Consider the following 26559-nt stretch of genomic DNA (forward strand, 5'->3'; position numbering starts at 1 on the left):
TCTTTAAAACACTGCTGAAAACACATTACTGTAACATGGCCTTCTCATAACTTCACATTAATTTAATCCTGATACTCTGTATGTTTAATTCGTTATAATAACTATTCATGGTGGCTCTAAAATCCGTACTAACCCCTACTCTCTCTTCTGTTTCTTTTTCCGGTTTCTTTGTGGTGGTGGCCTGCGTCACCACCATCTACTCAAAGCATCATGATGTTCCAACATTGATGTATTAAAAAGCCAGAAGTCTGCATGACCATCATCATCAAGTCCCTCCGTGAAAACCCTAATTACAAAGAGGACTATTTCATTTATGTTAGGTAGAATGACCAGAGGAAACTGGGCAGTCTTGTGGCCTGGAACCCCTACAGATTTTATTTTTTTCTCCAGCTGTCTGGAGTTTTTTTTTTTTTTTTTTTCTGTCATCCCTGGCCATCGGACTTTACTCTTATTCTATGATAATTAATGTTGTCTTATTTTAATTTCATACTTTGTCTTTAATTTTTCTATTCTTCATTATGTAAAGCACTTTGAGATACATTTTTTTGTATGAAAATGTGCTATATAAATAAATGTTATTGTTGTTGTTGTTGTTGTTGCTGGCTGCAGAAGAGCAAGAGCGGCAGAAGTAAGACCCCCTTGGTTGGGAAATGGCATAAAAACCAAATGTTACACAAGCCTTCATGTGTCTCAGAGACATCTGTACATTTGTTAGTGCTGGTGACAGCGAGTCCCAGTGTGGGGCACAGAGAAGTGACAGGCTGGAGGGGTCACTCTTATGTACTTAAGTGGAATGAGTCTGAGGTGGGCTATTACAGAGGGACTGGCATTAGGGCATCACTTATACCCAATTGTGTGACTCAGATCTGTGTGTGTTAATCGTAGGGTGCAGGAGTAGACGAGCCTGTTCAACAGACTTGATTAAGTCTCACAAATCCTGAGATAAAACGACTTGAATAACCAAGAAAATCTAAAAAACTGTGAAGGAGCCGAGAGCGGCGAGCAAGTGCTGTGGACTTCAGGGTGTAATAAATGAATAAGAAATACCGACTTGAATGACACTTTAGCAGACCCCCTGTGACAGGTCATCTCTTCTCTCACTTGGTTGTCTTCACTCTCTGAGCTCCTGTCTCACATTAACTGTTCACCCTCAGTGTCTCCTCAGATGTTTTCTCTGTCAGCTCTCAGCTTTCTCTTTAAATCTCCTCCTCCTCCTACTCCTCCTCCTCCTCCTCCTCACTGAGTTCAGACTAACTTTCACTTTCGTTTCTTCACAAGTCACTTCCTTGTTCCTCTGACTGATTCTCTCTTCCTGCCTCTCCTCAGACTGACGATGGCTGAAGCCCAGCTGTGTGGATTACAGGACGAGTTCAAATGCTTATTGTGTCAGGGCATCCTGACTGACCCCGTCACCATCCCCTGTGGACACAATTTCTGTCTGAAATGCTTAACCAACTACTGGGATCAGAGCCAAGAGTGCAGCTGTCCTCAGTGCAGAGAGAACTTCACCACGAGGCCTAGTCTGCGAAGAAATAATCTGCTGAATGAAATCATCAAGAAATTAAAGAAGACAACAATCAGTCCTCCTCCTCAGAATTATGCCGGCCATGGAGACGTGGAGTGTGACTTCTGTACTGGTAACAAGTTCAGAGCGGTGAAGTCCTGTCTCACCTGCATGGCCTCCTACTGTCAGACTCACCTGCAGCCTCACTATGAAGGAGACACCCTGAAGCACCACAAGCTGGTTGATCCTGACAGAAATCTGAAGGAGAAACTCTGTGAGAAACATCAGAAAAGTCTGGAGATGTTTTGCAAAACTGATCAGATGTGTATTTGCATAATGTGTGGAATGACTGAACATAATGGGCATAAAATGGTCGAGCTGGAGAAGGAAAGAGAAGAAAAGCAGGTGAGTGATGTTTAGTGTTTAATGGAAACTGTTTGAATAACTTTGAGTGAAGGAATTTGTACATTTAATGTGACAGAGAAATCTTTTCATCTCCAGTAAAACTCGATTATCTGTCACTTGATTAACTGTCAGGACTAAATAACAAAAACCCCACCTTGTGCACGCCAGCATCTCCCGATTACTACTCCGAGTTCTGCACATTGGAACAACAGAAATCCCAGTGTCCGTTACGTACCTTCAGCTTTAATGGCGGTTTGTAGCTTATCTCTTTTGTTATAATTAAACTAAACTACTATACATTGTTATGGCCTATCAACATATGTGTGTGGTGTTTGAACTTATTAAATGTTTACGAAACAGCTACAGCTCTTCAAGTATTACTTCAATGACGGAGTAGGAAGGCCAACAGTGAATGATAGAAAGCGGGATGCTGAAATAATTGGAAATTTTTTTGAAAATAGAAACCAGTGACGGTAACGTTATTCTGTATTAATGTTAATGGTCTTCTGCATTGTCATTTTCTTTATATATTCTGTTATATCAGGTTGTGTTAATATATTGTGGTGTGCAGGCAGCTTGTGATGCTCTGTATGGGGGCAGAAAGGGCGGAAAGCTGTAAGTGATGGGACTGGCTGAGGGGCTTCTGTTCTGTGAGGGGCGGACAGGAAAAGTGAGGAGAGAAGTGAAGGTGTGGAGCAGGGAGTCAGGAGACAATAAGCAGGAGTGTTTGTGGTATCAAAAAGACACAACGAGAGTGGCAGGAGATCAACTGATCAGTAGGGAAAGCTTTCTGTGATTGTTTAGGAGGTGAGCTCTGTAACCAAATAACGGAGTGTAAGACAGGACACCGCTTGTGAGGGAACGAAGACTCCACGTAAAACATAGAAAACGCCAGGACCTCTAAGTTGTATTAGCTTATTACGCTGGTCATTACAATATTATATAAATTATTTCATTTTGCTAATATAGTTTTTTTACGACTCTTCGCTAAACTAGTCTACTGTATGTCATTTCTAAAGTAGCTGCTCTGTTATCCGTCTTTTCTCTTATCCGTCACAGCCTCGGTCCTGACCCCTGACTGATAATCGAGGTTTTACTGGACCTTATTAACCTGATGTTTCAAGTTCAGAGCATTGGCTGCTGGAGTCCATCCTGGTGAGACTGGTGCAAGTCATGAAACAGCTCAGGATGAGATCCCCAAGATGGCCCACAAACAACTGAGTTCTCTCCTCACAGCCAGCTGAGTTTCTTTCTGCTCTGATCAGTTTCTCTTTTGAGTTTCTAAGGCAGTGGGAGGCCAGCTATAGCCTGCTGTCTAGAAATGTCCACTGGCAGGGGTGCGAGCGTCACGTAGGCTACGCGTAGAAATGTCTGACAATCAGACCCTCCTGAGGTGTTCTTAACAAGATGATGTTACAGTTGGCTAATGTCAGCGTAGTAAGTGAGCACACAATGTCATCCTAAACGTAATTCAATAGAAGGTCTGACACATTGATTGACACACTCTGTACTGCTGACACTTACACGCTGAGTGTGTTTAGCTGCTTGTCTGCCTTTGTGGTGTTTGTCCAATTTTAAAGAATCGGACTTTGCATTTGTCTGATCTCAGGGCTCTTTAAGAGACACATTATTGTCACATGTCAGTCTGTATTGTACTCCAGAGTTAAGTCTACGATTCTTACAATAAGTTCAGCTCAGAAATGTCAATATACTATTTCTGTGTAGACTTTCTGTTTTTAATGATGTAACTCATCAGTCTCTTCATTAGTGTTCTACATGGCCTGTTAAAGCCCACTGAGACACTCCTTGGGTGATTTGTGGATATCCAAGAAAAGAGAAATTGTGTTCTTTCCAGTGTGAGGTGCGCAGAGTGAAGAGTAAAGCAGACAGGCCTGTTCCTTGTGCTGCTCCAGTGTTGCTCACACAGTCCTTGAGTCTGCCTGACAGATAGTCCATCATCAGGACACCACAGGCTCACCCACCTGCACATCTCTGAGCTGACACCTTAATAGGGATTGCTGGGTGGTCTTGAAGGTTCTGGTGAAACTGAAACACATAAACGTAATAAACATCTCTCTGTTATAAGAGACGAGACGTGATCTATCTGAAGAGACTTTTTGGAAGTCCAGAGAGAAAAAAGCAAGATCAACAAGATGGAGACTTTGGCCATTTTGAAAGACTACAAATAATGATAGTAAAGATGGCATTCACACAAAGAAACAGAAATTATTACTCAGTGAAATAACAGAACAGCGATAAGAGATTGAATATATTTTTTGGATTGAAACTTTAAGTCAGAGACTTACAGATCGTCGAATTCATGTTGCCATCACGGTAATGTAGTGTCTCTTCACAATGAAGAGGCCTCTCCACGAGAATTTAAATATTTGTAGTTTGGTGAAAGTGAAATCCACGTAAGCCGTCACGCTTGGGTCACAGAGTGCAACAGATACACAGAAGATTTTAGAGACAAACGTTACTCAGACACTTCAAACAAACATAAGTCTCTTTCAGGAGAGAATCGAGCTCCGTGTGTAGTTGGCGGTGACAGTTCCATCTCTCAGTTAGAAGGACAGAAAATCTTCCTGTTCATAGGGGCGCATCCCGGGAGCGGGACCACCACAGGAGCAGAGGATGTCTGGGGGAGAAGAGAGACAAGGCAGTGAGACAAAAGGACAGGTGCTGTACAGGTTTTTAAATGTTTGAAGCTCCGCACGAACCAAACCTGCGGGTGGGCGAGTGAAGTGAGCAGGGGGCGGAGCTCACTAGTTTAATTAAAAATAATAATCTGTCACCTAAACAAAACACCTGAGGTAAGTAACATATAAAAATATCATTTCTGAGTTTAGAATTCCTTTAAGTTGCCTTCTTCCTGAATTCAACAGAATCGTTTGTGTATTTCGGTATCTTACTTGACTCCAGAAAATGACAACGGCAGACAACGTCCTCACATGTCTGACTCAGGATATCAAATGGCCTTGTAGATCCTATAATTACTGACATGACGTGTTTAAGTCCTCCTGGCCTTTCACCAGTTTCTTTACTTTACACTCCAGTTTGTTTTTATTATTTTTGGTGTTGTGTGAACTTCACATTTCCCAGTTTGTCGATGTGATGTCTTCTAAACGTCAAGAACTAACTCACACACCAGGGTGCCTTCAAACTGTCTTCTAGATTTGACACACTCTTCACACCCAAACTCAATCTTACATCAATTAAATTAAACCGTTCATTTAATCTTTATTATTATTCCTGTCTGTTAAATCAAATCTAAGTTGTGTCATGAAATGTCAAACAAATGTGTTGTGAAAATATCAGGAGTCAGAAAGAGAAGAAGAAATCACAAAGTGAACGTGAATTCTGATCTGACCACGCGTGTCCTCTTGTGTGTCCAAACAGAAACACCTGGGGGCGACACTGAGTGACATCAAGAGGAGACTTGAGGAGAGAGAGAAGACACTGAAGGAGATGAGGAGGGCGATGGACGAGATGAAGGTGAGTGGAACAGGAAGACAACACTTCATATCAAAAAGGCGAGAAATAAATGAGAACTTGAGGAGCAGCAGAGCTTCACTAGTGATGATGAGTAGGGACACGAGAAGGGAGAGTTAGAGAAGACGTTGTGTGGTGTCCTTCATGGCTTCTCACTGTTGACAGAATCCCAGGTGTTATTCAGTGGAGACCAAGACAGCATAACCCTAAAGTCCTCTGATATTCCATCAGCTGTTTAAAGGAGACTTAACTCTACTAACAGAAACTCACAATGAAGGTCGACGCTGATGTTCTGAATTAGATCAGCGGGCTCAACGTCCATTAATGGTCTAACTTGTTTTTATTTTAAAAATATCATTGCATACAATCAAGTTCAACTTATGCAACAAATGACTTTCAAAGTCAAAATACAAAATGATAAAAAAATCAGAAAGTTAAAACAGAACTCTAAACAAACAAAAAAAATGCAAACAATAAAAAACTACCAAACAGGATTCATGCTGCAAACAAGAAAAACAGAGAAGAGCCGAGAGATGGGACAAAATTCCTGATAATTTAGGAAAATAAATAAATAAATAAATGAATAAAAAGGCACAATTTCCTTTTCCCCTGCTCTGGTTGCTTATTTTAAAGTTTTATTAACCCTTTAACCGCCAACTCCCTAAATATTCCCCACGCCAGGCGAAATCTGAACAATTTTCTTTTTTTTACTTTTTTACATTTTTTTTACATTTTTTACATTTATTCAAGCAGTATTGACCACTAAATGTTGTGCAAGTTCTAGAAATGGGCAAACACATAATAAAACACAAAATGTACCTTTTCTCAGGCTTCCACAACAATAAACTTTCATCAACTGTAACTGACGGTCCTGGCATGTAGGGCAACTGAAATGCTTCAAATAAATGGTCAATCAAAGGACGTAGCTTGAACAAGTGGTCGCGGTTTGGATCTTTCTTATCTGGCTCATTTCTGTTGTCATTCAAATGAAAGAATTTCAGCAGCAAAGAGAATCGGTTACGTGTCATGACAGCTGCAAAAATAGGTGTTGCATACATAGGATCTGTAGACCAGTACATCTCAATATCTGGTTTTCTGATTATTCCCATCAACATCAAAATCCCAATGAATTTTTTCATTTCGTTTCCATCAGTGTCTACCCAAGCACGAACACGGGAATGTGGAGGTAAATTGGGATTTTTCTCAATAAACTGTGTTGCATACAGATTTGTCTGATGAGCAAAATGTCTGATCAAATCAGGTGACACAAACAGCTCATAAAACTGCTCAGCAGTGTAATTGTTTACATCAACAGTAAAGCCACACGTTGCCTCAAATGGATGCAGAAAAGGTAGTTCACCTCGGGCAGCTGTCCAGTTGAGATGCTGGGGATACACCCACTCATCGCCGTCATCCGATGCGCCGTCATTCACAGTATCATGCAGCGCACGTTGCTGATCATCATTGTCGCTAAAATCTTCTTCAGAAATGCTACAATCATGATCAGAATTATTGTCCAAAATCGCCTGCAAAACCTCACTTGAAGTCAGTTTATGTTTCGCCATATTCACAGCTTTCACTTTCGAATCACATCACGTGATCGGCCAATACAAGCGCAGAGTTGTCGAAATACAACGTAGTAATAATACCCACGCCAAACTGTCAGTTATACTACGCGCCAGGCATTCACATAACCACAGGCAAATGTGCCGGATAATTCCGGCAGTAAGGCGTCAGCAATAAAGTTACGATGCCGGATATATCCTGCAGAGGGCAGTTAAGGGGTTAATTAGATCTTGCCATATTTTATGAATTTTTTGAACAGATCTTCTAAGTGAGAATTTGTCTTTTTTTTTAAATGTCAAACATCAGTGACCCAGTGACTTATTACAGGTGGGCTGGGGGTCTTCAAGTTCAGCAGGACAAGTTCACAAGCTCACAATGCTGTCAAGGCAGTTACAGTCAATATGTCCTCCTCCACTTTAGGCCACTCTGGTAGCCCACCAACCACAGCTGTTAGTGAGTTAGGAGTGATTGTGACCCCAAGGCTGTCTGGTAAAACATTCATATATTTTGGCCCTAAAATGATGTTACTTTGTTGTCCTCTCTAAACATTTGGCCCAGTGAGGCTGGAGCTCGATTGCCACACAGGTTGGATTCTTCCCAATTTTAAATGAGATAGATGTCATTGATGAAAGAGTAGCAGTCAGATAGTTGAATTCTTCTCACATATGGAGCTGGAGTGTATTCTATACATGACTGACTTCCATTCCTTTTCTGAGATATTCATTAAAAGGTCCTTTTCCCACCTTATCCTAGGACTCTTAAAGGGTAGATTTTTTGAAATCTTTTTTATGTTGCTGAGATGTTCTCTGACTCCTCAGGACTGATCACGATTTCATCTGGAAAAGAAGTGGGTGGGAGGTGTGGAAAATTGGGTAAGTTTTTTGGGTAGATTTTTGTTGTCTGTAGCTTCTATAAACTTTGCTAATAATAGTGGAGCTAACTTAGTTGATAATGTCTTCATCAAATTCCAATGGTTGCCATCAGGGCCTGATGTTTTCCCACTTTGGCATGAATTTACAGCATCCAGAAGTTCTGAGAGTGTCAGAGGTTTTCCCAGTTCCTCTTCACTAAGAGTGTCCAGTTGTTGTATTTGCATTACAGTAATCCCTCCTCGATCGCGGGGGTTGCTTTCCAGAACTCGCCCGCGAAATGTGAAAATCCGCAAAGTAGAAACCATATGTTTATATGGTTATTTTTATATTGTCATGCTTGGGTCACAGATTTGCACAGAAACACAGGAGGTTGTAGACACAGGAACTTTATTCAAACACTTCAAACAAACATCTGTCTCTTTTTCAAAAGTTTAAACTGTGCTCCATGACAAGACAGAGATGACAGTTCCATCTCACAATTAAAAGAATGCAAACATATCTTCCTCTTCAAAGGAGTGCGCGTCAGGAGCAAAGAATGTCAGAGAGAGAGAGAGAAAAACAAACAATCAAAAACCAGTAGGTGCTGTTTGAGCTTTTAAGTATGCGAAGCACAGTGCGGGAAGCATGTCGCTTGACAAAGCAGCTACAAGTAAGCCCAGCAAGGAAGGGAGTAATGTGAAGGTAGTCTTTCAGCGTTTTTTGAGGAGCAGCAGTATCCTCTAGGGGTGCGACCAGCCCCCGTGCTAACAATATATTTGAGCAGTTTTATTTAATACGTAATACGTGCTCTGATTGGGTAGCTTCTCAGCCATCTGCTATTAGCATCCCTTGTATGAAATCAACTGGGCAAACCAACTGAGGAAGCATGTACCTGAAATTAAAAGACCCATTGTCCACTGAAACCCATGAAACAGCGAAAAATCCGCGATATATATTTAAATATGCTACATATAAAATCGGCGATAGCGTGAAGCCGCAAAAGTCGAAGCGTGATATAGTGAGGGATTACTGTACATCAAAGAACTCCTCAGATTGTGTCTCGTCTTCTTTAAACTGAGTAGAATATAAAGACTTATAATACTTGCTAAATGTGTGAGTTATATGTTTAGGCTTCATCACCTTATCTCCAGTAGCGCTGGTAATTTCTGTTATTGCATTGCAAACTTCCTGCTTGGTCATTGCTGAGCTAAGATCTTATTAGCCTTCTCTCCATGTTCACCGTAATGATGTCGTGATTTAAAGATGAGCTGTTCAGGTTCTTTTGTTATCAAGAGGTTACATTCTGATTGGAGAGCCTGTCTTTTCCTGTAAAATATCTCATTTGGAGAGATGGGATATTTTTGATTTATTCTGGAGATCGTAATGTCTTCTCTTGTTCATTCTGGTATTTCTCAATTTTATTAGACTCCACAACTTAAGGGTCTCCACTGTTTGACTGAGAGCAGACTTTACATAATGTACACCTCCAAATGTTTTACTTAAGCTTTAATATTTTATCACAAAGGACAGCAAGGTTGTGCAGTGGTGGCATCTGATGAATCTCAAACTATTTAAAGTAGACAAGGACCTCATGTTGTCCTTCTATCGTAGTATGATCCAGTCCGTGATCACTTTCAGTTTCATTGCCTGGTTTAATAATCTGACAAACCAAAACTCAAAAAAGCTCCAGCAGATTACGAAGTACGCAGCTAAAGTTATTGGGGCTGATGTAGATGATTTGACTAGTGTGTGTCAGAGGGCAATACTAAAGAAACCGGAAATCATCTCAAATGATGACAGACATCCATTACATGTAGAACTAAAACTTCAGTAAATCAGGAAGGAGAGTTGCTTTGAAAACCCACACAAATCGCTCCAGAAACTCCTTTCTTCCTAGTGCCATACGACTTTTCAATAAGAATTATCGGAGATAATGTTTAAGGTTTTTATATATATCCTGTAACCTTTTTTGTTGGTATAAATATGTTTTATCTAACTGCCTTACCTTAACCTTTCTTATTTCTATTTGTCTGTTTTATTTCATTCTGTCTGTTACCTGTTATTAGATGCAACTGAGAAGGCAAATTTCATGTTTTCCTGTGTAAACATGACTAAATAAAGAAACCTAACCTAACCTAACCTAATCTCAGGTCCACTTTCCTCCATTCACTTTCCATGTGGTGTTTACCCCTTCTTCCAGTATCTCAGTGGGTTTCTTCCAGTTATTCAAGATCTTCCACCACATCTTCACATTTCAGTTTGGTTAATTGGCAGAAACCCCCAATTGGCTTCCATTGTGATCACTAGTGTAGCTCTGACCCTGTGATGAGCGGGCAGACTGTCTATAGTAGCATGCTATTTGATTCCCAGTTCTGCCAGGGTTCATTTATGTGAAAGTTCTCATCCAGCAGACTTAGAACTCTTCTCACACACTTTTCTGTGCCCAGACAGACAAAACTTATCCAACCTAATTTATTTAACACAGACTCACATTAAACAGACCAACACCATTGAGTGTACTAAAGTACTAAACACAGCCGGTCCAGACCAGTGGGGTGTGTCTTTAGTTCAAAGAAAGAAGGCAGGTCACAATCTGTCACTCAACACTGTGTAGTCCAATCCAGACACAGAGGTGACAGCTGAAGAAGTAGAAGTGAAGGAGAGCCAACCTCACAGACCGACCTTCACTTCGGTTTTTGTTTCTACGCTCGTCTGCTTTTGTTGTTTCCTCCTAGAATTCCTGCTTATTACTGACGCCTGTTTTGGTTTGGCTTGTTTGGCTTAAGAGTGTGTCTGTGTATTTAGAATACTACTTAATGAAAAATAAATCTTTAATTAAATAAAGTTTCTATAAAGGCCATTTTCTATCTATCTATCTATCTATCTATCTATCTATCTATCTATCTATCTATCTATCTATCTATCTATCTATCTATCTATCTATCTATCTATCTATCTATCTATCTATCTATCTATCTATCTATCTATCTATCTATCTATCTATCTATCTATCATCGTCAGTCTTATTGTGGCATAGCCTGAATCTCTGATCACTATGTCACTTGTGCTCCTCAGCTTTTTACCAAAGACTTTAAATTGTTCTGCAGTACTGGTGGTCTGATCCATCCTCTTAAAATTGTTCATTTAGAACTGGACACATGTGACAATGACAACTGTCTCCTTCCTTCCCTGTTCTGGCCAGGATCCTATCCACCCAGCCAGGGAGGTTTTCCACATCTGAACCAAAAGAAAAAACACCTTATGAGACTCTCTGTATTTGGTGTAAAGATTTATCTAAATTCCTTAATAAATAAATCTCATATTATCATTTCTTCCTCATTCTAGTGGCTAGTTAGTAGGTGACCTTTCAGGGCTTCTCATCCTTGCCTTCTGTCACCAAGTTATGTGAGTCACTGTCCAGATCTCCATCCATCCATCCATTGTCTCCCGCTTATCCGAGGTCGGGTCGTAGGAGCAGCAGCTTGAGCAGAGATGCCCAGACTTCCCTCTCTCCGGCAACTTCTTCTAGCTCTTCCGGGAGAATCCCAAGGCGTTCCCAGGCCAGCCGGGAGACATAGTCCCTCCAGCGTGTCCTGGGTCTTCCCCGGGGCCTCCTCCCGGTTATACGTGCCCGGAACACCTCACCAGGGAGGCGTCCAGGAGGCATCCTGATCAGATGCCCGAGCCACCTCATCTGAGTCCTCTCGATGCGGAGGAGCAGCGGCTCTACTCTGAGCCCATCCCGGATGATTGAGCTTCTCACTCTATCTTTAAGGGAGACCCAGACACCCTGCGGAGGAAACTCATTTCAGCCGCTTGTATTCGCGATCTCGTTCTTTCGGTCACTACCCATAGCTCATGACCATAGGTGAGGGTAGGAACATAGATCGACTGGTAAATTGAGAGCTTCGCCTTATGGCTCAGCTCCTTTTTCACCACGACAGACCGATGCAGAGCCCTCATCACTGCAGACGCCGCACCGATCCGCCTGTCGATCTCACGTTCCATTCTTCCCTCACTCGTGAACAAGACCCCGAGATACTTGAACTCCTCCACTTGGGGCAGGATCTCGCTACCAACCCTGAGAGGGCCCTCCACCCTTTTCCGGCTGAGGACCATGGTCTCGGATTTCATACTTGGCTGCGAACCAATCCAGAGAGAGCTGAAGATCACGGCCTGATGAAGCAAACAGGACAACATCATCTGCAAAAAGCAGTGACCCCAATCCTGAGTCCACCAAACCGGACCCCTCAACGCCCTGGCTGCGCCTAGAAATTCTGTCCATAAAAGTTATGAACAGAATTGGTGACAAAGGGCAGCCCTGGCGGAGTCCAACTCTCACTGGAAACGGGTTCGACTTACTGCCGGCAATGCGGACCAAGCTCTGGCACCGATCGTACAGGGACCAAACAGCCCTTATCAGGGGGGCCGGTACTCCATACTCTCGGAGTACCCCCCACAGGATTCCCCGAGGGACACGGTCGAACGCCTTTTCCAAGTCCACAAAACACATGTAGACTGGTTGGGCGAACTCCCATGCACCCTCCAGGACCCTGCTAAGGGTGTAGAGCTGGCCCACTGTTCCGCGACCAGGACGAAAACCACACTGTTCCTCCTGAATTCGAGGTTCGACTATCTGACGGACCCTCCTCTCCAGGACCCCTGAATAGACTTTTCCAGGGAGGCTGAGGAGTGTGATCCCTCTGTAGTTGGAACACACCCTCCGATCCCCCTTCTTAAAGAGGGGGACCACCACCCCGGTCTGCCAATCCAGAGGCACTGTCCCTGATGTCCATGCGATGTTGCAGAGGCGTGTCAACCAAGAAAGCCCTACAACATCCAGAGCCTTGAGGAACTCCGGGCATATCTCATCCACCCCCGGGGTCCTGCCACCAAGGAGTTTTTTGACCACCTCGGTGACCTCAGTCCCAGAGATGGGGGAGCCCACCTCTGAGTCCCCAGGCTCTGCTTCCTCATTAGAAGGCATCTTAATGGATTGAGGAGGTCTTCGAAGTACTCCCCCCACCGACCCACAACGTCCCGAGTCGAGGTCAGCAGCGCACCATCCCCACCATATACAGTGTTTACACTGCACTGCTTGCCCTTCCTGAGACACCGGATGGTGGACCAGAATTTCCTCGAAGCCGTCCGAAAGTCATTTTCCATGGCCTCCCCAAACTCCTCCCATGCCTCAGCAACCACCAAAGCCGCATTCCGCTTGGCCTGCCGGTACCTATCAGCTGCCTCCAGAGTCCCACAGGACAAAAGGGACCGGTAGGACTCCTTTTTCAGCTTGACGGCATCCTTCACCGCCGGTGTCCACCAACGGGTTCGCGGATTAATACCACGACAGGCACCGACCACCTTACGGCCACAGCTCCGGTCAGCTGCCTCAACAATAGAGGCACAGAACATGGCCCATTCGGACTCAATGTCCCCCACCTCCCTCGGGACATGGTCGAAGTTCTGCCGGAGGTGGGAGTTGAAGCTACTTCTGACAGGGGGCTCTGCCAGATGTTCCCAGCAGACCCTCACAACACATTTGGGCCTACCACGCCTGACCGGCATCCTCCCCCACCATCGAAGCCAACTCACCACCAGGTGGTGATCAGTTGACAGCTCCGCTTCTCTCTTCACCCGAGTGTCCAAGACATGTGGCCGCAAGTCCGACGACACGACCACAAAGTCGATCATCGAACTGAGGCCTAGGGTGTCCTGGTGCCAAGTGCACATATGAACACCCCTATGCTTGAACATGGTGTTCGTTATGGACAATCAGTGGCGAGCACAGAAGTCCAATAACAAAACACTGCTCGGGTTCAGATGGGGGGGGCCATTCCTCCCAATCACGCCCTTCCAGGTCTCACTGTCATTGCCCATGTGAGCATTGAAGTCTCCCAGCAGAATGAGGGAGTCCCTAGAAGGTATGCCCTCTAGCACCCCCTCCAGGGACTCCAAAAAGGGTGGGTACTCTGAACTGCTGTTCAGTGCATAAGCACAAACAACAGTTAGGACCCGTCACCCCACCCAAAGGCGAAGGGAGGCTACCCTCTCGTCCACCGGGGTAAACCCCAATGTACAGACTCCAAGTTGGGGGGCAATAAGTATACCCACACCTGCTCGTCGCCTCTCACCGGGGGCAACTCCAGAGTGGTAGAGAGTCCAGCCCCTCTCAAGGAGATTGGTTCCAGAGTCCAAGCTGTGCGTCGACTATATCTAGCCGGAACCTCTCAACTTCGCGCACAAGCTCAGGCTCCTTCCCCTTCAGAGAGGTGACATTCCACGTCCCAAGAGCCAGCTTCTGTAGCCGAGGATCGGACCGCCAAGGTCCCCGCCATCGGCCACCACCCAACTCACACTGCACCCGACCTCCTTGGCCCCTCCCATAGGTGGTGAGCCCATGGGAAGGGGGACCCACGTTGCCTCTTCGGGCTGTGCCCGGCCGAGCCCCATGGGTGCAGGCCCGGCCACCAGGCGCTCGCCATCGAGCCCCACCTCCAGGCCTGGCTCCAGAGTGGGGCCCCGGTGACCCGCGTCCGGGCAAGGGAAAACGCCGTCCAAATTGTTTTTCATCATAGGAGGTTTGTCTGTCCAAATGTGAAAAGTTCTAAAAACACTAGGACACCTCCAGCTTTGGGTTGGTGATCCTGGACAGCAGGCACCTTTTAACTCACATTTACTTCCCATGTAGAACACCCCACCAGGTGTCATCATATTAGTATGAGCCATTGTTACAATAGCAAATTCATTAGTAATAATGCATCATTCCTAAATGAAGTAGAAATACATCAAACATTGAAAAAAATACACAACTCTGAGCTTTACAATGAAAATGAGATGGAAGAAGGTAAATATGCAAAGAGTTCATGAAATTAAAGGAAATCTGAAGCACCTTGATCAACACCTAGATATTGTTTAATATCTCCAACTCACAGGTATGACATGGTGACGTCTGACACCCCAAACTAGAATACAACTAATATACACAAGTCTTTGGTCCAGAAATACTTTTAATTCAACACAATTACCTTCTAACACACAAGTTAACTCCTCTTTACAAATACTTCTTCTTCTTCTTCTTCTTCTTCTTCTTCTGTGTGTTCTCCTGCTCCACTCCTAACCTCAGACTGAGCAGGAGATGTGCTTTTTAAAGGCAGACTTTTATACAAACAATCAGGTCAAATGGAGTCCTCAAAAGACAGTAGAGGTGTCCCCAGCAGCACCTGCCAATGGCTCTCAAGATCCTTCACAAGGAAGCCTTTAATGACTGCGTATCTCATAAAGTCCTGCAGTTTCCTTAATAGCAACATAAGCAGAGTAATGAAGTTACTCGGCATAATGGAGGTAACATATTGTCTGGGTGGCAGTCTGTAACTGACCTTCCTTCTGCAAATAAAGTACTACCAGTCACGCCAGCCAATTCAAACTGTCCTTCACAACATCAAAATAACAACAAATGTGCCTCATGATTGGTTATTCTTATCAGGTGACTCAATTCTAAATTTTTAACCTAATTATTCAGATGTCTGTGGAAAGAGAGGTGGAAGAAAATGAGAAGAGCTTCACTGCTCTGATACGGTGCATTGAGGAAGCTCACAGGAAATTGACTGAGAGGATCAGAGAACAAGAAAAGACAGAAATGGAGAAGGCTGAACGAGTCATGGAGCAACTGGAGAAGGAGATCAAGGAGCTGAAGAGGAGAGAAGCTGAGGTGAAGGAGCTTTCAGAGACCAAGGACCATCTCCACTTCCTACAGGTGAGAGTGACACTTCACGGGGAGTCTGATCAGACTGGGGTGTGTGGAACCGGAAACCATTTAGAGAGAAATTTAAAAAATCAGAGGAGTTTGTACAACATGACGAGAACAGGCCATTCAGCTCAACACAGATTGTCTTTTCATATTTCCTTAACATTTCAAATATTCTTTTTACAAATATCTCAAAGTTGTTTACTTCATGTATATGACAGAGAGATGAATCTACAGCTGTCTGTGTGAAAAAGTGATTTTTTTATGAAGTGTAAAAGTTGACATCTAATAAAGGATGGTGGCAACTCTTCTGCCAGGCTACCTCCTGATGTCTCCATCCTTAAATTGATGAGATTCAAATCCTTCAGCATTTCCTCACTGCTCAAACCCCACAGTCAAATATCGTCTCTCATCTCTCATCTTTCTCATGTTATTTTCTCTCACACTCCACACTATAGTCCTGATGTTGCTTGTGTTTCACAGACGATAGTGAGATTCTCTTCTTGATTTACACTCCACACATGATGGTTGCTAAATAATTCATCTTGCCGAAGCGTTGTCTCATTTGTATGGTTGATGATGATGATGATGATGATGATGATGATGATGATGATGATGATGATGATGATGATGATGATGAAGACACGAAGGATCCCAGGATTTCCTCACAAGTCACACTTCTGAGCTGCAGACCTTCAATTGCATAATCATATTAATGCGCTTTCTCCATACATATGTTAGTCTTTACTTTTAATTTAATGAAATTTGCCTCAGACATATAAAAAGCCGAACACCTTGTTTTGTGTGCCAAGTCAATTCTGGACCCACCTGCCCCTCAATCCCTTTATCGTCACTCGCCTCTCATGGAGTCCTTTGTGAAAAGCTCATTGATAGTTAAGGTTGATAATCTCTGATGATCCACTACACTCCACCAAATATTCTCTCATAAATAACCAACAAGTCAATGACAGGCGTTCTCACCATCTAAACCCACGCTGACTGCCCACCACACTGATCCTTAATTCAGAAGATCCCCCTCTTATGAACATTACTTACTTTTTAATGTCTCCTTTCTGAAATCTCGTCCCTTCTTCTCTCCTGATTCAGACTTTCTCCTCTCGCTGTGTCCTTCCTGCTAATGGAGATTTGCTGAGCTTCACTGTCACTGCTGATTTCTCATCTGAGGACCTGAGAAAGGAGCTGTCAGGTCTGACAAAGAGTCTGGAGAAGATCAGCCTGTGGGTCATCATAAAAAGGACTCCATCAGGTACAGCGTCTGGTGACATTGTGTTTGTTTTTAAAGTCTATTAGGAGGACCAGAGTGACAATAAGATGACACTGAAGAAGGCCTGCTCTTTAACATTTATCTGCCATCCTTTGCTGTTTATTATTTTTACTATATAGTGCCTTTCACAGTCATTAGCTGAGTGATAACAAACTCTCTCTTCTTAATCAGATGTTTTGGAATTTTAACTTGAAATGTTATACTCCTTATACTTATTCCACATATTCTCTTAAAAAGTCCTTTTTTCACATAACTTTGGGATTCTTTTTATTTCCTTTGCTTTGCTCAAATTAAGATTAATGAACAGAAATGTGTTTTAAATGGCTAAGCCGGTTCAGAGTACAAATGAATTGTTTATTTGAGAACAGAGAAGATGTTAATGGAATCAAATTGCGCACAGCGTCAGTGCTTTATAATATCAGAACATCTCAATCTGCTCCTGCTGTCTTCAGTGTCCATTACATTCTGCTGGATGGAGTCCATGTTAAAAGTTCACGTTCATCCATTTTCAGCTGTGCTCCTCCTGGGCTCTAGTGTTTTATATTCCTGCTGTTGGTTGCTCAGAAGTCATGTCTCCTACTGACATTTAAAAGGAATTTAACTCACAAAAAGCATTTTAATTGATTTATTTTGGTGGTGAAGATAAGCAAATTGGAGGACTACGTCAGAACTCTGACTACTTGAGGACCACCTGAACATTTCAGTGAGTGCAGCCTCAGAGTAAAACACACTTTATAAATTATGAATTACGTACGTTTACACATAAAGACAGCGATTTGTTTAAACACAAACTAAGGTCAAGTAGCCAAGAGCACAGGGTCCATCCCGGCCGTCCACCACATTAGACATATACTGTATGTGTGTATTGTGAAAATAAGCAGAGAGAGTGGGCACAAAGAGTTGGGGTACCACCCTGAAATACCCCGTTTAATGATGAAGATGAAATAAAAAGCACAAAGACGAAGCACAATGATGACGTCTGCTGCAATCAAAGGCTGTCAAGTTAAAGTCACTTGTGAGTCGGAGCTCCGTCTTCCTCAGTCACAGATGTGTGATGAACACCCACTTCTGGTGACATTTTATAGTGGTGTCACAGAAGAGGCGGAGCTTAATTAGCGGGCTGTGGAAGTGACGTCACTTGTCTTGTGGCCTGTGAACTCACTGAAGTGATGACATTAGCAGGAGCAGCACCCTCTCGACTCAGGGTGGGATTTCTTAACTAGATGGAGATCTTAAGATGTCCCCAACTGTACCTGCTTGTCAATATGTATAAAATACAGTATATTTATGACATTGTATGTCAGGACAAACACCAAGACATGGGGTTCAAGGGACCCTCTGTAGACCTCCATGATCAAATTGTGGTGAAGAGTAGAGCAGAGAAAATAAATAAAGCCATTACCTGAAGTATTGGGAAATGGAAGAATTTTGGAACCACCAGGACACTTTCGAGAGATGGCCAGTCTGAGTTTCCTGGAAGGAAGGGTCTTGGTCAGGGAGGTGACCAAAAACCTAATGTTCACTGCAACAAAACTTCAGATGTCCTCTGCTGAGATGAAAGAAACTGTAGGAAGGACGGCCATCCCAGCAATTATTCACAATCAAGTTTTTATGGTGGATTGGCCAGGCAGAAGATACTCTCGAGTAAAAGACAAATGACAATCTGAGACCATCAAGAGAAAGAATTAATGATCTCATGATACAAACATTGAACTCTTTAGACAGAAGACCAAGCAGGATGTCTGGAGAGGACCAGGCACTGCACACCACCTGCCTAATGCCATATCTACAGTGAAGATGGTGGTGACAGCATCAGGCTATGGGGACAAAGTGACAGATCAGAACTGAGGGGAGGAGAAGTGCATTCAAATACAGAGAGGACCTTAAACAAAACCTGTGACCTCAGACTGGGCTTTGGATCAATGACCTGAAGACTACAGCCAAGACAACTATGGAGTGGCTTTGTGACAAGTCTGAGTGTCCTTCAGTGACCAGACTGAAACCCCACAGAACAGGAGAGACCTGAAGATGGCAGTTCAGAGACACTTACTTTGAAATCTAATGGAGTTTGAGAGGATCTGCCAGGAGGAAAGGGATCAACTGGCCAAATACAGGAGGGCAAAGTTTGTAGTGACACTTAGTCATGAAGACCACCAAAGGGGCTTTCTACTAAGACCTGAATGAAGTGTCTGAAGACTTTTATGAAGGAGACGTTTCAGTTTTGATTTGTAATAAATATGCAGACCTTTCTGAAGACCTGCGCTCACTTTGTCATTATGGTTACTGAGTGTAGACTGATGAGCACAAAGGCACATTAATCCATTTAAAATTAAATCAAGAACACGGTAAAGTGTGCAGAAAGTGAGGGGGTCTCAATACTCTCTGACTCCCTGTATATTTATTATTAATATCAATATTCAGATCGACATTTGGCCTAATTTGCCAGCCCTTGTATATTTTATAAATGTTTTATTTGAACTCCTCTACATTTGTAATACGTGTTTAAGAACTAAAGTAAGATCCCACAATGCCATCTTCACAGTTTCCATTCTTCTTCTCTTTTCTTTTTATTTTCAGCTCATGAAGTTCCAGTTTTCGCCCTCCAGCCTCCTGAACCTCAGAGCAGAGACGACTTTTTAAAATGTGAGTTTGTGCTTTGACTGAATGGATCATCACAATAAAAATCATTAAAGTTTTAATAGAGCAGGACAGGCTTAGGATATGAAAGTCTGAGTGTTGTGTGACTGAGGGGCTGAGAGTGATGGGGGGTCCTGTGACTGGTGCATTATGGGATAGAGAGACTCAGACAGTGAATCACCAAAGCCGTCTGTTGAACCCGAGTCTTGATGTGTCCAGAAATGTTTAAAAAGGGAAAAGTAAAAAATAAAATCAACGTCATGGGGTGCACTTACTTTATCACACGACTGTATATACAGACACAGTATTAGTTTAAAAATGAATCACAACTGTATGTGAAATAAGTTAAAGCTGACAAAAGTCCTCGTCATCCTCCATTCTTTACTCCACAGAGCAGACACTTTGCTTTGAGTTCTCAACTTCACAAATTTTAAACATTAAAACAAATGAAATGGCAGAGAAAATTATTGAGGGTCCTTAGAAGTTCAAAGACCTCACTGGACTGTGGTGACATCTCAAGCTGACTGATTATTCAAATGTGTGTCACCGGGGTCTTCAGTCACTCAGTCAAGTCCTCACTCTGCTGTGTTGTGTCCTTGTGTGCCTCACACTGAACGAGGACAAGAGAAGAGGAGGAGATGAAGAAGGTCACAGCCAAAGGTGGTCAAGATGAAGACTACAAGACCACATCCACAGAGCTTCATGTCCCAGTGAATACAGTTGCTAATATTCTCAAGATGTTTTGGGGTCCATAGAACTGTAGCCCACCTTCTTGATGAGACCACCTGAGTAAAGCTGACCTCCGATTGAACAGAAAGAGAGTTTAAATGGAGGAGAAAATGCAGTTTGGTGTGGTGGTGAAGACTTTGGAGTTCAAACCCTGAGGTTGTGGGTTCAAATCCCACTACTGACACCACTGTGTGACCTCAGCAAGTCACTTCACCTGCCTGGGCTGTGATTGGACAAAGAAAAGAAAAGAAAACAATGGAATCTCAGATAATGGGAGTCACCTTGGATAAGAATGACAGTCAAATAATAAAAAGAGATGACAGGAAACACACAAAAGAAAGAAAGAGAGAGACAATGACAGATGGGAAAGGCACTATATAATAGATAGATAGATAGATAGATAGATAGATAGATAGATAGATAGATAGATAGATAGATAGATAGATAGATAGATAGATAGATAGATAGATAGATAGATAGATAGATAGATAGATAGATAGATTATAAATAGTAAATACTGATTGCAGCTTTTTCACAAATAATTGATGTGGTTGTGAAGTGTGACAGTGAATTGATTTTAAATTTAAGAGGTGGAATGTGACAATAAAACATGTCATTTAATAAAGCCAGCGGTCAGTGTGGACAGTCCATTAGAACTTTGACCTCAGTGGTGACCTTATGTTGTTTCTTATCATTTCTGATGACTCAGATGACTTTCAGATGACTGACTTGCCTGCCTTTCTCTTTGTTGTCTGTTGTTATTTTTGTTTTTTACGTTGTCTAAATTCCATTACTTACCACTAACACTATTTTCTTGTCCCCTTTCACTTCATTTCCTTTTTCTTTTCAGTCTCTTAGCTTTGAGCACACACACACAGTCTGTCACATTGCTAATTCACTGTCACCCGTCACCATTTCACCATCGTGACACTTTTTATTTTTTTCCCCCTTTTCATCCATCCAGTTTCCAACCCGCTGAATCCGAACCAATCCCGAGCAGGGTGCCAACCCACCGCAGGACACACACAAACACACCCACACACCAAGCACACACTACGGCCAATTTAGAATCGCCAATCCACCTAACCTGCATGTCTTTGGACTGTGGGGAGGAAACCGGAGCGCCCGGAGGAAACCCACGCAGACACGGGGGAGAACATGCAAACTCCACGCAGGGAGGACCCTGGAAGCGAACCCAGGTCCCCAGATCACCCAGCTGCGAGGCAGCAGCGCTACCCACTACGCCACCGTGCCGCCCCCCTTTTTATCCCCACCTTTAATTCTATTTTTGAGGTCTTTACCTTTTTTAAGGCCATTTGTTTCCTTGTCCTTCTTTATTCCTCCTTTCTTGCACTCCTTCCTTTTCACATTTCTGTAATAATTTCTGTATTGTTATTTTCCTGTTATGAATCCCCAGTTCATTCCTCCACCACCACATATTTTCTTTTATTATTTTGATTATTTTCCATTCCCTTCTTGTCATTTTTACATTTAACTCCTTCCCTACTAACCATACAACACTCCTTCTTTTGTCATCCCCTCTTTTCCTGTCCTCCCTTTCCATTCCTTTAACCCCTCATTCCACACATCTTGTGTCTTTTTGCAGTTCCTAAACACATGCTCTGGTGTTTCCACCTCTCAGCAGTTCTCCCTCGGACATATTGAACTTTTCGTGACTCTCCTTTTGTACATGGCCGCCTGCGTTGGTAGGATTTCATGTCATGTCACACACCCGAGGTCTTTTTGTTTATTCGTTAATTCTTTGTCTCATTTTGCTGCCACACTTTTCTTGCTTGCTCTTCAGTGAGCTTTTGGATTTTTAGTACCGTTTCGTCTTTTCCTTTTTATTTTTTTAGGTCTTTTCTCTTTTGCCAAATTTTGGGATCTCCTTCCTCCCATGAATATCTTTTAACAAATGTTACTATTGTTTTATAATATTTTTGGCATATTAAAGGCAATGGGTCTGCTATTTGTCATTTTTAATAATTTTGCTTTTCTCAGTTCTGTGCCTAGCAGATATCTGATCATGTCCGCTAATTTCCCCGTTTTATTTAACGCCATATTAACAACAGTTGCTGTGTGTCTTAAAGCCAACTCCCTTTCTATATTCAGATCCTCTTTCCCTCCATTTTCTCTCCTTTTCTTTACCTTCCTCTTTGCCAATTTTTCACATTTTGACCCTCATAGAAACACAAAACACGTTCTTATAATTCTTCTTAATATTTTCTTTGGTGTAAAAACCCTTTGCTAAGTATGATAGTTTTGGATTATAACGGCCTTCATCACCAATATCTTCCCTTCCATTGACAAGTTCCTTATCCTCCAAACTCTGTTTGTTTGTTGATCTTTTTTCCATTTCTTTCCACTCCATCCTCTCCGTACTCTCGACTCCAAATCTTATCCCTAATACTTTCTCCACATTTCATAACCTTATTCTTCCTTGTGGTTTTTCTTTCCATTTCCCCAAAGGACGCATTCCCTCTTATTGAGGTGTAAAGTTGAACCTGACCCCCTCCATAAACACTTCTGTATGTTCTGTTACTTTATTTATACTCCATGTATCTCTGACTATTATTGTTATGTCATCCATATATGGAAACACTTTTATTTGTTGTCCCCCCCTTCCTGGTACTTCAACTCCTCTTATATTTGTGTCCCTCCTAATTTTATTTAATAAGGGCTCTATACACAGAATAAACAGCACTGCTGACAATGGACACCCTTGTCTTACTCCACATTTCTCCTGTATCTCCTCTGTTAGTTTGTTATTTACTTTTATCTCACTTCGTATATCTTTATCGACTACTTTTATCCAGTCCAGAAAACCTTCATGAACTCCCATGTTTTGGAGTATCTTCCACATATATTTATGTGCAATTCTATCAAATGCTTTCTCCAAATCTAAATGTAATATTGCGACATGCAGGTTTTTCTCTCTCCTGACATTAATACAGTCTCTTAAGACACACCGGTTATCTGCTGCACTTCTCCGCTGTACCACACATGTCTGCTCTTCTTTTATTACATTCTCAATATTTGTTTTCAATCTATTTGTCTAAACTCTTGTCAATATCTTCTTGTTTTATCAGTTTTATCAGTTTTGGTAAATTCAAGTCTTTTGAGTATCTCGCCATTATTATTGAGGGAGATTCTCACGTTCTAGTATTATCCGTGTATAGACCTCCAAAATTCAACGCGTCTTTCTTTGAGGAATTCTTTGACTTGATGTCAATCTTAATTACGAACTATGACACACTCTTAATAGTCGGTGACTTTAATTTTCATATAGATAATCAATGTGACCAGAAAGTAAAAGAATTTATGAACCTCCTGGACTCTTTTGATTTGAGACAGCTCGTTAATCAGCCTACACATAAAGCAGGTCATACGTTAGACTTAGTAATTACTAAAGGACTAAAAGTTGATATAAAGCAGGTCATTGATATTGGTCTATCAGACCATTTTCTTCTACTTTTTAATATAGAAATAATGATAGAAAACACTCATGAGAAGCATATTGTTAAAAAACGCTTCTTTGACTATAAGCAGCTTTAAAACTTACAAACATTCTAACCAATCAGTCCGTTTATAGTGCCAACTATAATAGCGAGGAGAATGTAAATAGTAAGGTGGAAAGATTTAATACTAAAGTGAGGGCTGCTGTTGACTTAGTTGCACCTGAAAAGACAGTTAAAAAATCTTCTAGCATTGTTATACCATGGAAGACCCAAAGAGTGTCTGATTTAAAGAGAACATGCCGTAGAGCTGAGCATAAATGGAGGAAGACTAAACTAACTATTGACTATGAGATATTAAAAGTTAAAATAACAGAATACAATAACACAGTCCGTCTTGAGAGTCGCTGCTATTTCTCTAAGATTATAAATAACAATGCTAGTAATCCCATAGTCTTATTTTCGATGATTGATCGTCTGTTAAACCAGGTAACTCAAAGGAATGCCTCCTAAGTACTTCCAGTAAAACCTGTGAGGCTATCGCTGTATTTTTCAATCAAAAAATTAATGATATTAGAAATAACATAGTATATCTCCCCAACACTAAGGATCCTCCTAAACCCCAGTACCCCATAATAAACAAATTAAAGTCTTTCACTAGGATAGATTTACCTGATTTACATAAAATAATTTCTCAAATGAAACCCTCCACCTGTGCCCTTGACCCAATACCAACAAATTTTTTCAAAGACGTATCGGGCGTGCTTAGTGATAATGTTCTTGACATAGTAAATTCGTCATTAGATACGGGGGTCTTCCCAGACTGTCTTAAGACTGCGGTAGTTAAACCCCTACTTAAGAAAAATAATCTCGATCCCTCTGCTCTTGAAAATTATAGACCCATCTCTAACCTGCCTTTCTTAAGTAAAATTCTAGAGAAGGCCATCATTATGCAGTTAAATGAGCACCACAATAAACATGCTATTCTTGATAAATTTCAGTCAGGTTTTAGAACAAATCACAGCACAGAAACTGCACTCGTTAAAGTAGTAAATGACTTGCTGGTAAATGCAGACAGAGGCCATTTATCTGTTCTCATCCTCATAGATCTGAGTGCCGCATTTGACACCATTGATCATAATATTCTTAAGAATCGCCTTAGTCAATGGGTAGGCCTCTCTGGCAGTGTCTTAAATTGGTTTGAATCCTACCTGGCAGGGAGAAAATTCTTTGTTAGTTGTGGTAATTAAACTTCAATGACACATGATATTCTATATGGTGGTCCACAAGGCTCTATCCTGGGTCCACTGCTCTTCTCAATCTACATGCTTCCATTAGGTCAGATTATCTCGAGACATAACGTGAGCTACCACAGCTATGCTGATGACACACAGCTGTATTTATCAATAGCACCTGATGACCCCAAATCTTTTCATTCGCTAACACAATGTCTAACTTGTATCTCAGAATGGATGAATAGTAACTTTCTCAAATTAAATAAAGAGAAAAACCGAAATCTTAGTGATTGGCAATAATGGATACAATGAGGCTATTAGAAATAAACTGGATGCATTAGGATTAAAAGTCAAATCGGAGGTAAAAAGCTTAGGGGTAACCGTTGATTGTAATCTGAATTTTAAATCGCATATTAATCAGATCACTAGGACAGCATTTTTTCACCTAAGAAACATAGCAAAAGTTAGACCTCTTATATCATCGAAAGATGCAGAGAAATTAGTTCATGCGTTTGTTTTCAGTCGGATAGATTACTGTAACGCACTCCTCTCAGGACTACCCAAAAAAGACATGAATCGTTTGCAACTAGTGCAGAATGCAGCTGCTAGAATCCTTACCAGGAAAAGAAAATCCGAACACATTTCTCCAGTTTTGATGTCACTACACTGGTTACCTGTGTCATTCAGAATTGACTTTAAAATTCTGCTTATGGTTTATAAAGCTTTAAATAATCTCGCCCCGGCTTATATATCGGAATGTCTGACACCTTATATTCCAAATCGTACCCTCAGATCCTCAACTGAGTGTCTCCTTAGAATTCCAAGAGCAAAACTTAAAAGAAGTGGTGAGGCGGCCTTCTGCTGTTATGCACCTAAAATCTGGAATAGCCTGCCAGTAGGAATTCGCCAGGCTGATACAGTGGAGCACTTTAAAAAACTACTGAAAACACATTACTTTAACATGGCCTTCTCATAACTTCACTGTAATTTAATCCTGATACTCTGTATATCTAATTCATTATAATAACTATTCATTCAAAATCTGTACTAACCCCTACACTCTCTTCTGTTTCCTTTTCCGGTGTCCTGTTGGTGGTGGCGTGCGCCACCACCATCTACCCAAAGCACCATGATGTTCCAACAATGATGGATGGATTAAAAGCCAGAAGTCTGTATGACCATCAGCATCAAGTGACTCCGTGAAAAGACCGAACTACAAAGAGGACTATTTCATTTATGTTAGGTAGAATGCCCAGAGGGGACTGGGTGGTCTCGTGGCCTGGAACCCCTACAGATTTTATTTTTTTTCTCCAGCCTTCTGGAGTTTTTTTTTTTGTTTTTTTCTGTCAACCCTGGCCATCGGACCTTACTCCTTTCTATGTTAACTAATGTTGTATTATTTTAATTTCTTATTTTGTCTTTTATTTTTCTTCTCTTCATTATGTAAAGCACTTTGAGCTACTTTTTGTATGAAAATGTGCTATATAAATAAATGTTGTTGTTGTTGTTGTTGTTGTCTCTTGTTGTCTTTTTATGATTTAATTTTTAATCCCCACAAATTCTGTCCAATCAGATGAGCTCTTTACTATTAGTGTCTGGTCAGCGCAGCTCCTGATTGGCTTCTGTTAATTGTCTGTGTTGTGCTCCGCCCCC

At 41.9% G+C, this 26559-nt stretch overlaps 1 protein-coding gene across 1 annotated transcript in view; it reads left to right on the plus strand.

The window, feature by feature from the left end:
* The first annotated feature begins 1294 nt into the window (after positions 1–1294).
* Positions 1295–26559, plus strand: part of LOC127527837 (tripartite motif-containing protein 16-like) — a 108344-nt gene continuing 83079 nt past the window's right edge. The window contains exons 1-3 of the mRNA XM_051927938.1: positions 1295–1909; positions 5309–5404; positions 15341–15574. Of these exons, the coding sequence (XP_051783898.1) occupies positions 1334–1909; positions 5309–5404; positions 15341–15574 (906 nt within the window). The 5' untranslated portion in view covers positions 1295–1333. The remainder of the gene's footprint in view (positions 1910–5308; positions 5405–15340; positions 15575–26559) is intronic.

Source organism: Erpetoichthys calabaricus, chromosome 5 (assembly GCF_900747795.2).
Source record: "Erpetoichthys calabaricus chromosome 5, fErpCal1.3, whole genome shotgun sequence".
Lineage (NCBI taxonomy): Eukaryota > Metazoa > Chordata > Cladistia > Polypteriformes > Polypteridae > Erpetoichthys > Erpetoichthys calabaricus.